This window comes from Girardinichthys multiradiatus, chromosome 5 (assembly GCF_021462225.1).
Source record: "Girardinichthys multiradiatus isolate DD_20200921_A chromosome 5, DD_fGirMul_XY1, whole genome shotgun sequence".
In the NCBI taxonomy this organism is placed as follows: domain Eukaryota; kingdom Metazoa; phylum Chordata; class Actinopteri; order Cyprinodontiformes; family Goodeidae; genus Girardinichthys; species Girardinichthys multiradiatus.
In genome coordinates, this window is record NC_061798.1 from 28,386,835 (window position 1) to 28,401,104 (window position 14,270).

Consider the following 14,270-nt stretch of genomic DNA (forward strand, 5'->3'; position numbering starts at 1 on the left):
AACAACAAAATTGGCCAGCAAAATAGTCCGTAAAACAAAACCAAAAGTTGTTCGTGAGGGACCAGAAGGAAGCAGTGGCATCATCTAGTCCAGCCCCTAACTGCCTACAATTTTTTAAATCAAAATGGTAACATAACTACACTACACATATACACTATAGTCAGAATGCATTCTAGTGAATTAGCCGGTTAATAATATCTGTGTAAGGATTACACTTCTCGATCTAACAGGTGAAGCTGAGCTATGAGGCCATGCAGCAGCAGCAGGAGGAAGAGTGGACCGCATCAAGTTCTAGCCCTCCAGTACAGCCCAACAAGACCATGACCGAGTGTCTGCGTGAAAGCCAGGAGGCTACCAGGGAGCTGTTGAGGCTTCAAGACCGCCTCATTGAGGTCGAGAGAAATGTAAGTAGGTTGTTTCTGTCGATCAATGGGGTAAATGATGCAGTGTTGTTAAAGGTTACCGAGGCAGACGGCTGCCCTCCCTGAATGTGATTCTGCCAGAGGTCTTTTACAGTCAAACAAGAGTTCTCCTCTCTGTTATTAGAAATTGATCCATGCATGTTTAGGAAGAGCAATGGCCCCACTGTGATAGGTTTCCACCCACCACAGCCATAAATAGGTCAAAGCAGGATTGAAAAAAGGATGGATGGCAGCACTTCACTGAAATTGGATAATGTTGGATTTAATCAGATTACACTCAACCAGTTTTTTTTTTTTGTGCTGAATTAGATTTAACGGAGTTGAAATATGCAATAGACTACATAACTAAACCTGGCTAAAGTGAATATATGACGATTAACCTGATTCCAGCAGCATTTTTTGATGATTTGGTTTTGAAAACAGAACCCAAGTTATCTATTAGCTACAGCAACCTCCACTATTATTGGCACATCTGGTAAAACGCCTTTAAATTAATCCATCTTTTTTTCAGTAGCATATTGTTATGCTGGAAAATGCAGAAAATATCCGATCTTGTAATGTGAGTATATGTATTTAGTGAGATTAAAACATTGCGTATAAAAAAGCTGTTTTCAATAATATCACCACTGCCACATTTATTGGCACCGCTGTTGTTAATACTTTGTATAACCCCCTTTTTGCCAATAGGATGATGCTTAGTTTTCTCTTGTAACATTTCACAAGGTTGAAGTATTCAGAGAGAGGGATCTTTGACCATTCCTTTATGCACAATCCTCTTAGATTGTCCAGAATCCTGGGACCTATCTTATGTTCTCTTCTCTTCAGCTCACTCCACAGGTTTGCTATAGCATTTCTGTGTTGACTTGGCCGTATGTTTTGGATCATAATAATGCCGAAAGACACAATAATGACTCATTTTCAGTATCCTGGCAGAGACCACGAAATTTTCTATTTGAATTCCCCAGTGTTTTTGAGGGTTCATGCACTACAACTTTTTTTAACAGGGCCTTTGGAAGGGAAATGCCCACAGCATCACAGATCCTTCACCATGCTTAACTATGAGCAAAAGCTTTTGTTTTTTTTCACATATTCATCATTTGTTTCACAGCAGACCCACTTGAAGACTTTGTTTTTGAAAAGCTCAATCTTAGCCTCACCAAATGATTCCAGTCTCAGTAGAGTCAAATGAACTCAACATGTTTACCTTTGTGATGGTAGGACAGAATAGGCTTTATTCCTAGCATTGTAGCATGTATTTGTGATACACGCCATATCGGCATCAGTATCGACCGATGTTAGTCATTTTATAACATATATCAGCCCCATAACTAAAACTGGACGAGATTAATAACCAATATTTATTTATTTATTGTTGCCATTTGTCTTCGTGTTTCGGGAGGGTGAGCCGAGGGGTTGACCTTGTGGTATTTGTTTGGTTATGGGACTGATAGTGATACAGCACAGGATTGTGTGGTGTTTGACTAAAGCAGAGAAGCAATGCCAGCTGTGTGGTCATATTTTCAGTGTCAAGGGGTGTGTCATAGCTAGATAAACGTGGACTCTCTTCCAGGCTTGTTTGTCACAGTTTCAGTTGTTTTAAACCTTTATTATGGCTTTGTTTATAAAGATAATAACACATCTGCCTTACTTGAATAAAAAGAGGCCTATTGTCTTTTGAAGAGTGGCCAAGAGAAACTGACCTCAATGTGACATCATATTTATACCCCAGGGAAACTAAATAATAAAATAAAATAATAATAATAATAATAATAATAACAGGAATAATAATAATAATATAAAAATGAAAAATAATGCAAACTCTGCTACAGTTAGGTTATATGAACTATTAGAGGGTCAATAATTATAGTTACAGGTTTTTGGAAAACCTTTTTGTGTGTGTGAAACTTGTCAACACTGAAAAAATGTACTCAAATTAAAGGCTGGATTTTTCAAACTTTTTTCTGCTTTGAGATTATTCTGCAACAATAACAGCTTAACTTATTGTACATATCTTAACCAGAAGTGCTAATAATTGTAGAGGGTCCTGTAAATCTGTTAGTATGCTTGAAGAATAATTGTCTTTGCCTTCTGTTTCTTTTGAAGAATGCGACTCTAGAGGCTGAACGCCAGGCTGCGCAGGTCCAACTGAAACAGCTGGAGTGTCAGTCTGACAGCCAGCAGGCTCAAGTCCTCGCCCTTCAGAGGCAGGCTGCCTCTCTGCAAGAGAGCAACACAGCCCTGCAGACACACAATGCTAACCTCCAGGTCCCACCTCAGTACTCCTTAGATAATAAAATCATTATAACACCCGCTGCTAACCATCATTTCATGCCAGTAACACCACACAAGCCATTTATGCTGCATTAACTTAATGGTTTCCCCTCTGCAGGTGGAGAAGTCTACACTAAATTCACAGAGTGCCTCCCTCATGGCCCAGAACGCTCATCTGCAGCAGCAACAGTCCGGGATAGAAAGTGAGCGGGACAGCGCTGTACAGGAGCGAGAAGAGCTGCGTGGTGCTCATGAGCAGCTTCTGCGAGATCACGAGCGGCTGACAGTGCTGCATGAGCGACAAGCCATGGAGTATGAGGCTCTGATGGGTAAACATGCCTGTCTGAAAAACGTCCACCGCACACTGGAGTTGGAGAATCGCACTTTACAGGACAGGTCAGAGGGACATGAGACTGACAGGTTCTTTTACAGTAGAAATATAGAGCATTACAACTGTATTCCCACTCTGTGAATTACTTTTACCTTCAGTGAGGTTACAACCTTGAACTTCAAAGCATCTTATTGGAATTATATGTGGTGAACCTAATCCACCACATATATTCCAATAAAATTGTTTACTGGTCCATTATCTAGTAGTGAAAATCTAGAACGGAAAACGAACAAGGTTCTCAATTTAAATAATAAATCTGAAGGTGGGTGTGCATTTATATCCAGCCCCCTGAGTCAATCTGATGTTGAACCATCATTTGCTACAACTAAATCTGCAAGTCTTTACAGCTATTTTTCTACCAGCTCTGCACATCTAAACAGACTAGAGATTTTGGTCCATTTTCTTTTCCCAACTAGTTAAAGTTCAATCAAATTGAATGGAGATCATTTGTGAACATCAGCTTCCCACAGATTCTCAGTTGGATGTAGGCCTGGACTTTGACTGGACCATTGTAATACCTGAATCAGTCAGTTGTAGCTCTGGCTGTATGCATAGGGTCACACCACCTAGGGTCTAATGCTTTTTATTTTCAGATAATAGATTCAACAGTGCTCTTTGACATGTTCAAAGCTTGGGATATTGCTTTAAACTTCTCCATAACTTCCTCCCTGACCTGTCTGCTGTGTTCCTTGATCGTCATGATGCTGTTTGTTCACAAATGTTATCTAACAAACCTCTGAGGCCTACACAGAACCGTTCCATTTATACTGAGATTTAGTTACATGTAAGTGGACTCTATTTTCTAAATAGGCAACTTTTGAATGCAGCTGGTTTCACTGGATTTAATTTAGGGGTACCAGAGCAAAGGGGCTGAATATATATGCATGCCACATTTTTTTTTAACAATGTATCATTTTCTTAAAATACACTAATCTCCATGGTTGTAATGTGACAAAATACAAGGAGTATGAAAAGTTTTGCAAGGCACTATATTTTTGCAAGCAGGTTAAGTCTAAGACAGTTTATGGTCCTCTACAAAGTCGCTTGGTGTGTATTTATGTGTTGAACCTCTGGTGATCTCTTTAGGTATAACAACCTGCTGCAACAGAGAGCTAAGCTGGAGGACCTAGAGAAAACCTTGAAGGAGGAGCAGATGAGGATCTCTCTGGAGAAAGAAAAGCATCAAACAACAGCAGCTGAATGTTGCAGGCTTCGAGATGAGAAGGACAGGTAAGAAAACAAGAGTACACACACAAACGCCGGGGCATCCACCCCACAACCATCCCACTGTGTTTCTTTATGAGGTGACTGTGGCTCAGTAGGAAGAGTAGTTGTTTTGCCATCAGAAGGTTGCGGGTTCGATTACAGCTTCCTCCTGCCATATGTCAATGTGCCCCTGGGCAAGGCACTTAACCTCAAGTTGCCTACTGATCTGCGTATCGGTGTATGAATGCGTGAGCGTTAGTGAGTGCGATTGGGTGAATGTGGCTCTAGTGTAAAACGCTTTGAGCGGTCTGTATGACTGGAAAAGCGCTAAATAAGTTCTGTCCATTTACCATTTATTTAAAGGCTCAACCGAACATACAACCAGCTTCTCAGCGACAATGAAGCACTTACAGCAGATCACAAGCTGCTCAAGAGCCAGCTGAACGAGGCCAACCTAAAGCACACCTGGCTGGAGGCCGACTTCTCCAAACTCAAAAAGGAGTACCAGGAGCTGGACATCTCCTCCACAAAACTCACTAACCAGTGTGAGGTATGGACAAGCATGATCTTTGCATGGTCTGCTACGAGCTTTAAATTCTACTTTGACAAGTATTTGTTTCTATGACAATTATATTGCTTTGAATTGGCCAACTTTTGTTTGCATAACTCGATGTCAGTGAGCTAAGTATTTGTCCATTTGTAATAGTTGCTGAGTCAGCTGAAAAGGAACCTTGAAGAAGAAAATCGCCATCTGATCAGTCAAATCGAGACCCTAATGCTGCAGAACCGAACCTTGTTGGAGCAGAATATGGAAAGCAAGGATCTGTTTCATGTTGAGGAGCGACAGTATATGTAAGCACCACAAAAGACTTAAACAAAAACATTTTAATAATAGTACAGGTTCCCCACAGAGTTATTGGTCCATAGGTAAAAAGGCTTAAACAGAATTTATTCCAGTAGCATATACTCATACTGAACATTTTAGAAAAACACTCACTTTAATTTGAGTACCTTTATTCAGAATATTAACAAATAATTGTTTGGAACATAATCACTGGTGCCACAATTAGTGGTAATCCAACTGTTAATATTTTGAACAGTCCTCGTTACCAAGAAAGACCTCACTTGATCTTCTCCTATAACACTTATTTCTCTTTCCTCCCTGTAATCCCTTCTCTTTTGTCCATAACCTGACTTATGAAGAGCAACACACACCTGTCTTACCTGAATGTCATGTTCTAAGCTAAGAGAAAGCTAAGAGCTAAGAGAAGCTAAGAGAAATGGCAACTGCGTCACGTTAAATTTATACCACATATATTTTATACCACAAAACTTGGGTTACTGAAAAAAAGGTTTCTATACACTTTGATAATTAAAATGTAACCTCAAGAAATATTTTGGGGCACGGCGGTAGCGCAGGGTAAAGTGTGCGACCTATATTCAAAGGCTATAGTCCTCGACGTAGCTGTCTGGGGTTGGTGTCTTTTTTTTAAATTATCTTTTAGAAGATATTTTGTTAATTATATTTTATAAGGATTGTTGGAGCTGACAATTAGGGCTCCATATGATGCACATGTTTATCATTACCGCAGCATAACTGTACGCAATATCAATATCACAAATAACTGCAGGTTTTCCTAACATCGAGCAGCCTTCATGCCAATATTTGTGGCATATAGGTGATTTTATTTTTTTTTATTAATTATTTCTAAACATGTATTTTTTTCCGTTGATTAATTGTTCTTGAATTAAAGCTTGGGTTTCAGAAGATCGGTGTAAGATTGTGCTTTTGCAATAAACGATGGATTTATTTTCTTTACATTTATACTAGGCTTAACAGTTATTCTACAGGGCCTTATATATGTATATAAATGCCTCAATCTATTGTTAACCTCTAGTTGATGTATTTGACCAAATTTACACTGTGCATGGGTCATAAAACTAACACATTCAAGCTCAGTGATTGACACAACATTTATTGTAGGAGTTACAATAATATTTTTCTGATTAAATCACCTCAGAGCAATGCTTTTTGACAATTCCCTAAAAACCTTTTAATAATCAGTTTCTAGTTAGTGTGTGAGTTCTTTACATCTTAAGGGATCTATACTCCAGACAATAAACACTAAAATTTCAGTTAATTTGAAATATTTTAACATAAATGAAACCACAATATGAAAGGGCAGTTTCGAATGAATAGTTAGGCAATTAAAATGTTATCTTCTTATTGCAAAGGAGAAATATGGAATGAATTAGGAGTAATAGTTTCATATAAGAGAAGAGTGAATTATGAAAATTGAAATATTACCATAATAAATAATGTCTTACTGATTGCCTCTCATATGTCTGTTCAGTGACAAGCTCAATGATTTGAGAAGGCAGAAAGAGAAGCTGGAGGAGAAGATAATGGACCAGTATAGGTTTTATGACCCCTCACCTCCTCGCAGGTAAGCCGCCTCTGGTAGTGACACATGCTGAGTGTATGAAGCAGCTTTCACGGTCCAGCTGGCCTTGTGAGATACATGTGTTTGCTAAATGTGTGAAGTTGCCTTTTAAGTTTGCAAATTAATATCAAAACGGAAAGGTAAAGTTGCAGAATGGAAAAACCAAAAAGATGGCCAGAAGACTAAAATATATATAAATATATAGTACTAAGATCTGCAGAGCAGGATAGAAATTCTTAAGAGTCACCGAAAGGAATGTTTGATTTGTGCTGTTATAATTAATCCTCAGATTTAATTTTACCCAAAGAATTCCAGTTGAGTTTTGAATGTTTGCTCGCCATGATTCCAGAGCTGCACAGTATATGGAACTGCATTCAAGAGAGATACATTAACACTCCGCTTGTAAATAGTCTATTTGGCCGACAGGTTCCTTAATGGACGTAGAGTCCCTTGATGCACAAACTGGATATTGATTTTAAGTTAAAACAAATACTGAAGCTGAAAAAAGGAGTTAGGAAAATGTGATGATGGGAAACAAAGAGAAGAGTGAGATAAACATGGATGAATTACAGTAGATATCATCATTGCATATTGCAAACAGCAATATCCCAAGTACTGATTTCTGTTCACCAAGCTTTCCATTTATCAAGCTTTCCAGCCTGTCTTCCCTCCTGTGTTACATATAGGATGCTTATCATTTACAATATGTGTGCTCATAGACGCGGTAACTGGATAGCCCTAAAGCTAAAGAAGCTGATGAAATCCAGCAGCCGTGAGAACGAACCTGAAACCACACACGTAGCTGCGGCAGAACCGCAGCTTTGCTCCCACGACAATGGCTCCTTCATTAGCTCCGATGGATCTGGAGGCTCGGCCTCCACTTCAGCCGGCGACTTCATCTCACAGCAACGTAGCAGCAGTGAGTATGTCGGTCTGAAATTCACCAGATCAGACCAGGGATTGTCAGAGGCAGCAACAGTTTTATCTTCACCGTTAAAACGTCGAACTTCCAGAAGCTGATTGGTAGTAGATAGTAAATCTTTGTGAACTATTCTTGGATTTGCTTCTTTGTTTTGAGCCTTGACGCAGTTTGCACTTGACAGAAATAAACATTGTTTGTTATTGCTTTAAATATGCACGACTACATTAAAGCATGAATCAGCTGAGGTCTCTTTGTTAACAAGGCTCTAAAACCTCACACAAGTGTTTGTTAAGTGTTGCCATAATGTTAAATCAAGCCAGTGTTGCATGCCATGTCCTGGAATAAGACTCATTATTCCTGATGGATTACATGTGTGAACTTTCTTCAAGAATCCTAAGTGTCTTCCTTGTGTCTTTTTCTTGTTTATATTCATTTATTCCCTCCTTCTACCAACCTTTGGATCCTGTTTGCCTTTGTGTTTCCCTCCCCTCCTGTCACCATGTGTATTTGTCTCATTCGGTCACACTTTTGCTTTAAAAAGCCCCTCTGAAAAAGTTTCCCCGTTTAAAGAACAGGCTGAAGGACAGAGACAAAGTCAAGTCCATCTTCCGTCGTTCTCTGTGTAAGGAAAACCGTTGTCCGCCGCCTGCTCTCATTTTGACTTATGTCTCTGACTTCGCTTTTATAGCAGTAGTTCCTTTGCGTTATATTATAATGTCATCATGTGCTTGATTACACAAAGTGCCTTGCAAAAGTATTCCTACTACTTGAACTTTCTCACATTTTCTTCTCCTGACAATGTATTTTATTGTGATTTTATATGTTCAACTAGCACAAAGTAGTAAATAACCATGAGGAGGAAGATACAAGGTTTTCAAGGTTTTATTTGAAATAACACTGAAAAGTGTGGAGTGCATTTGCATTCAGTGATCTTCATTGGCTTGTCCCTAAAAAATGTGCATTCAACTTACTTTGGAAGTAATAGAATTAGTAAACAGAGTTCACTTGTGTGTAATTTAATCTCAGTATAAATCCAGCTGTTCTACTGAAGACCTCAGATGTTTGTTGGAGAACATTAGTAAACAAATTGGATAATGAGAACCAAGGAACACAGCAGACAGGTTCATTGTGGAGTTGTGGACAAATTTAAAGCAGGGTTATTTCAGAAAAGGATGGAGAATATGTCCCATCTGCAAAAGGCTTCCAGTGGGACAACAACCCTAAACATACAGCCTGAGCAACAAATCAATGGTTTGTATCAAAGCATATTTATGTGTTAGAATGGCCCAGTCAAAGTTCAGACCAATATCCAATTGAGTGTCTGTGTCAAGACTTAAAAATTGATCAATCCAATCTAGCTAAGTTTGAAAGTTTTTGACCAGGAAGCATGTGCAAAAAATTAAGCCTCTTGGTATGTAAAGCTGGTAGAGACATAACAATAAAGACGCTCAACTGTAATTGAAGCAAAAGGTTGTTTTTTTACAAAGTATTGACTCAGGGGAGCTAAATATAAATGCACAACACACTTCTTGGATTTATATTTGTAAAAAATGTAGAAAGTCATGCATTACGTTCATTTGACTTCACAAATATGCATTACTTTTTCTTGGCCTATCACATAAAACCCAACACAATACTTTGAAGTTTGTGGTTGCAACCTGACAAACTGTAAAAAGGTTCATGGGTTGTGGATACTTTTGCGATAGCTCTAGTACTAGCACTGAAAGCATCATCGCAGTGTCCATCAAATCCTCTGCCTCATTTAATCAAACTTCACTCATTTCCACAGCTTTAAGTGTTTAATTTAAGCTGCACAATAAAGACCACGTCTCACATAATAAAAAAAAACAAAAGGCAAGAAAGAACTGCTGCATTGCAGGGACATGGTGGTGCTGCATGAGCTTTGCCCTTCCAGGAGCCAGCTGCAGCAGATTCACTACACAATATTTCTGTGCTGCTCGTATGACCAGAGGGAAAAACTCTGCTAATGTGCATGACCGTTTCACCTGTCTGTCCATTTCCTTTATCCACTTCTTACCATTCCTTCGTCCTTCAATGTAGCCTTGAGCAGCTTATCCCACCCATCGACCTCATTTGAGGCAAAGCAGGACACTGATGTGGACGAATGCCAAGAGCACCTGCTGACCTCATCTCTCAGTATCTCAATATCATCCATCCTTCAACATCCCTATCATTCCACCACTCCTCCATCTGGCCATTTCAACAACAACACCACTGACACTGGCCCACGCGTTTCTGAGCTGCGGCTGACAGGTAGAGGCAACCAGATACTGCTGTTGTGTTGGATTACATTAGCACTAGCCCATAGAACAACACCCAGAAGCTGAAACTGTAAATCATGTTCTTGCTGCCTGGTGATTTCTTATTTTTACACTCTGCAGACAAAGATTCGAAAGGCAGCACTGTGCCATCTGGATGTGATGACAGCGACAGGCTCCAGAATCATGGTAAAACCTGGATTCCTGTTTAGAGGATTCAGTCAGCATGCAGATGTGCAGCCGGCTCAAGAATTAGGCTAAACCCCCCAAACTACAATCATGACCCTGTTTTAAATTAATCTCTTTGCTGATCACAGAGCCAACAACTAGAGAGAGGACGGCTCTACTCTGCTGCTCCCTGTTGGTCATCATTGTTTACTTACTTTTCCCTATGTATCAGTTATGAACACATTTAACGTTATTCTCTGTGAACTGGGAATCTGCATACTGACATAAAATTCCCACCAGATGTTAAAGACAACCTAAAAGAAACAAATAAATAAAACCAAATAAATCCACAGATTATTTATAATAAAGTGGAATTAGACAGGGTATGAGAGTTACATATGTTAACTTAAATGTATTAATGTCTGGAGGCCTCTTCCATACATTTCATAATCTTCAGCTATTTCCATTGATTCTAAATTTGATTGAAGTCAGAGGATTTAGTGGGCTATTCTAGCGGCATTATTTTCTTTCTCTATAACCAGTTCTAACCAGATTTCTTGGTTGTGTATTTGGGACCATTGTCTTGCTGAGATATCCACCCTTGTTACATTTGCACATTATTTCTAGAATGTCCCAGAATATTTCTCTATTCATCTTCCTTTCAATGTAAGAGGTCTGCTAGTACCCTATGCTAACAAAACAGCCCCACATCATGGTTCCCACCTCCAAACCTCACTGTTTGTATGATTCTTTTAGGGTGATGTGCAAAACCATTCATCTTGCCAAACTATATCCCAGTTCTTCATTGGCTTGTCCAACTGTTTTGCAGCAAATTTTAAACAAGCTACAGCATGCATTTTCTTCTGCAGTGGAGACTGGCGCAGTAAGCAATCAAAAAAGCCAAGGCAGTTGAGTGCATTACTTACTGTTTATTTTAAACAGCTGCACCTGCTAATTCAGGTCAGAGATCTCTGGCTCTTAGACAACTATTATTTTTTGACTCAAAAATTTTGCAAGGAGCACCTGGTTGATGGGGAATCGTGTTCTTTATACTTAAGAGATTTTGGCCCCGACGGTGCTCAAAGGAACCTTAGCAATTAAAATTATGTTAACCATTATCTTTAACCAGTTCAATTAGTATATTTTCCAAAACTGGGACTGTAAAGGTATCAAAAGGCCTGTTTCTTTTTACCTTCTTTTGTGACACCTTTGCAAGAAAAACCTTTTTCTAGGCTGTTTGGACTAAAGCAGGCTATATTTACTGGCACTTATTAAGAGCAGATTTATATGCAATATTTCTGGCTCTCTATGACATCCTTCACTTTCGTTTGATCAAGTGTTCAATATTAATTCCACTTTATTACACATAACTAATTTGTTTTGATTTCTTTTTGTGTATTATCTGGGTTGTTACTGACATCTGGAGTGATTTTTATGTCAATAAGCCTACTAGAAATATAGTTATTGAGGAAAAATAAGGTATTTTCTTCACTGTAGCTCATTTTCAAAATTATGTCATTTTATATTTTTCTTTTTCCAGGGATGAATGTAGTCCAGTGTGGACTCTTAAGTGAGAGCAGCGGTGAGTTGAGCCTGAGCCTGGAGAATGAGCCTTGGTCAAATGGCAGCAGTCCTGTCCAGCAGCCCCCATCATGTAACTCCTCCTCTTCCTACCAGCCACCCAGTGACACGTCCAGTCCGCAACCCCATACAAACCTTCAGGAGCACATGGAGAAAGCCTCTACAATGCCGACTCCCAGCAGTCTGAACTCAGATATTGTGCAAAGGCAAAAAGATCTAGGGCTGTCTCAGGACTTCTGGCTCACAAGAGGCACAAAAACCATCCGAAAGGGGTCGAGGACAAAAATGTCTCGTCACTCATCAGACTCAGGCGGTGCTGACAAAATTAACTCAGAGCTTAACAGGGTAAGCTCAAAAGATGAAACAGCTCAAGCCTCTGCTTGTTCACCAATAACAGTGCTGTATGTTCAGGGTAAATCATCCTCAATGTCAGGCTGCCTGAATTGCTTCTCTACCCGTCTGGTGAAAGAGGGACAGCTGGGAGAGTTCAGGTGCCCTAAAAGTCTCCCTCGTGCCAGCAGTGTGATTTCTTCAGCAGAGGGCTCATCTCGACGCTCCAGCATCACCAGCGAATGCAGGAGGACTATCCAAACTGAGCCAGCACAGACTACAGAAAAAAACTGTACACAGGAGCAAACACAATGTCAGAGGCAAGAACAAAATCCCGATACGAGAAACAGTCAGCCTGGGCCCATTCCTCCTGTCAAACCCCCAAGAGATCCAACAGTTATTGTTCCCACAGAACACCACACATTCACTTTGCAGGATCCATCTCTTGGCTCGTCATTCACCTTTAACTCTGTGTTCTCAGACACAATTTTCAGGGACTCTGAGCCCACCACTACAACTCTCTTCGATACAGTTGACATGAGCACAAATTTACTTTGTCCTAATTCATCAGCAGAGCAGAACGCTCCCCCTGAGAGAAAGGAAACTGCTGAGAAGACACCACAAGCATTGCTTAGCTCTGAAAACGAGCAACGTGGGAAGACAGAAAATGCAAAAGGGCTCTATGGGAAGGACAGACTCCTCACAGGCACATAAAAGCTGTTCTCATGGTACCTTCAAATACATCTGGGTTTTTTTTTTTTCAGTGTTTATCAGATCAATATAAGCACATGCCTTTTCAGAATGCTTTCTAACGTTAGTCTCAGTAAAAATGTTTAGATTATTTTGGGTTTTATTATATTTTATATTCTAGTTTTGTTTTATTCTAGCACACTAACGCACTCAGGCAGTAGAGTGCTATGCTGTGCTCTCTTTATACCCAAAGTCGTAACTCAGATCTGGAAAAGATGATTAACCAAACTTCACTGAGTTCAGCTACAACTTGGAAAACCAGTTACAACAACTAATTATAGTGTTTTTCACTGCAGGTTTCCATTTAAACAGTAAATGCAGATGTTTACTAACAGATGTCACACAGTTCATCTCTGTCCAATTTATTTAATGAGATACAATCCATCAGAAGTGCAAATAAAAAAATAATTTCTGCAGCTTTCACAAAGTTTTGTGGATGTTGTAAACAGGTTGGATTTTGAAGTCAAGGTTGGCGAGAAACTTTTGCAGTTTAGTCTATCTATACACATTGTTTTTAAAAAGGCCTCTGACAAGGGATGTTTATACAGTTCATAATTTAAAAGGCGGGAGGGGGGGGGGGGGGGGGGGGTTGGGGGATTGTATATAGAAGTTCATAATAGACACTATTTAAATTTATCTGTTTGTCTCAGTTGACTGTCAGAAAATACGACCCTTTATCAAACCAAATTAACGCTAAGTGACCTCCTGCTAATGTATATTATTAATCTGGATTTATAAGGACCTGTTTCCTTTGTGGATTAGATTTTAGGGAATGACTCTATGTCAGTCAGAAACATCTTGCAGTAGACGTTACCATTTGTTACCCCAAAACAGTCCGCTACAAAACAAACAAAACTGCAGAGATATGGAATTGGAAAAGCCCAAAATTACCAGAACCCCTCAAGAATCGGAATTTACAAGTAGGGTGCAATATAAAATCTACGTAAAGTATCAAAATAATTTACAATTGAAAGTTTTTGAGAGATTTGTATTTCTTATGATTATTTATTTTCATATTTGATCTAAAATACTTCTCTGCCCTCAAAAAAGTGAAGTTCTGACTTTCAAGACTAAATGGAACAAAATGTTACATTTTTTAGTTTCTGTTCACGGTTGTTGTTTTATACCAAATTATTAATAAATGACATACAGAAAAGCATTTTTTGTTACATTGGTGCTTGTCAGTTTTAATTTTAGCTTTGGTATTTTACTTTAGCTATATGACTGTTCTGTTATATAATAATCCTGTTATGTTATATATGTATATATATTTTGTTTTGTTTTTTTGCACAATCTTAAGTCTATTTAAGCTCCCCTCCTAATGTCTGACCTGTAACTTATTATTACACTAATTTGTGTTTATTCACAGGAATTATATGATATTTATGTGAGAAAATGTGTACCTGGATGCTATTTTCCTTTAATAAAGACATACAAACTGGTGAAATATTTGTTTTTAATCTGAAGTCCTTGTGCCCGCCCCTGTGTTCTGATTGGATTGTAGAT

General features: G+C 39.0%; 1 protein-coding gene across 2 annotated transcripts in view; it reads left to right on the top strand.

Annotated features, from left to right (window-relative positions):
• Positions 1–14,211, top strand: part of LOC124868259 (girdin-like) — a 32,743-nt gene extending 18,532 nt beyond the window's left edge. Inside the window, exons 19-30 of one of the 2 annotated variants that reach the window (XM_047365286.1) lie at positions 231–404; positions 2,526–2,687; positions 2,812–3,089; positions 4,171–4,314; positions 4,654–4,840; positions 4,997–5,142; positions 6,645–6,737; positions 7,454–7,653; positions 8,198–8,278; positions 9,718–9,930; positions 10,059–10,124; positions 11,644–14,211. In XM_047365286.1, the coding sequence (XP_047221242.1) occupies positions 231–404; positions 2,526–2,687; positions 2,812–3,089; positions 4,171–4,314; positions 4,654–4,840; positions 4,997–5,142; positions 6,645–6,737; positions 7,454–7,653; positions 8,198–8,278; positions 9,718–9,930; positions 10,059–10,124; positions 11,644–12,728 (2,829 nt within the window). In that variant the 3' untranslated portion in view covers positions 12,729–14,211. The remainder of the gene's footprint in view (positions 1–230; positions 405–2,525; positions 2,688–2,811; positions 3,090–4,170; positions 4,315–4,653; positions 4,841–4,996; positions 5,143–6,644; positions 6,738–7,453; positions 7,654–8,197; positions 8,279–9,717; positions 9,931–10,058; positions 10,125–11,643) is intronic. The other variant, XM_047365287.1, reaches the window with a different exon arrangement.
• Positions 14,212–14,270: the final 59 nt, after the last annotated feature.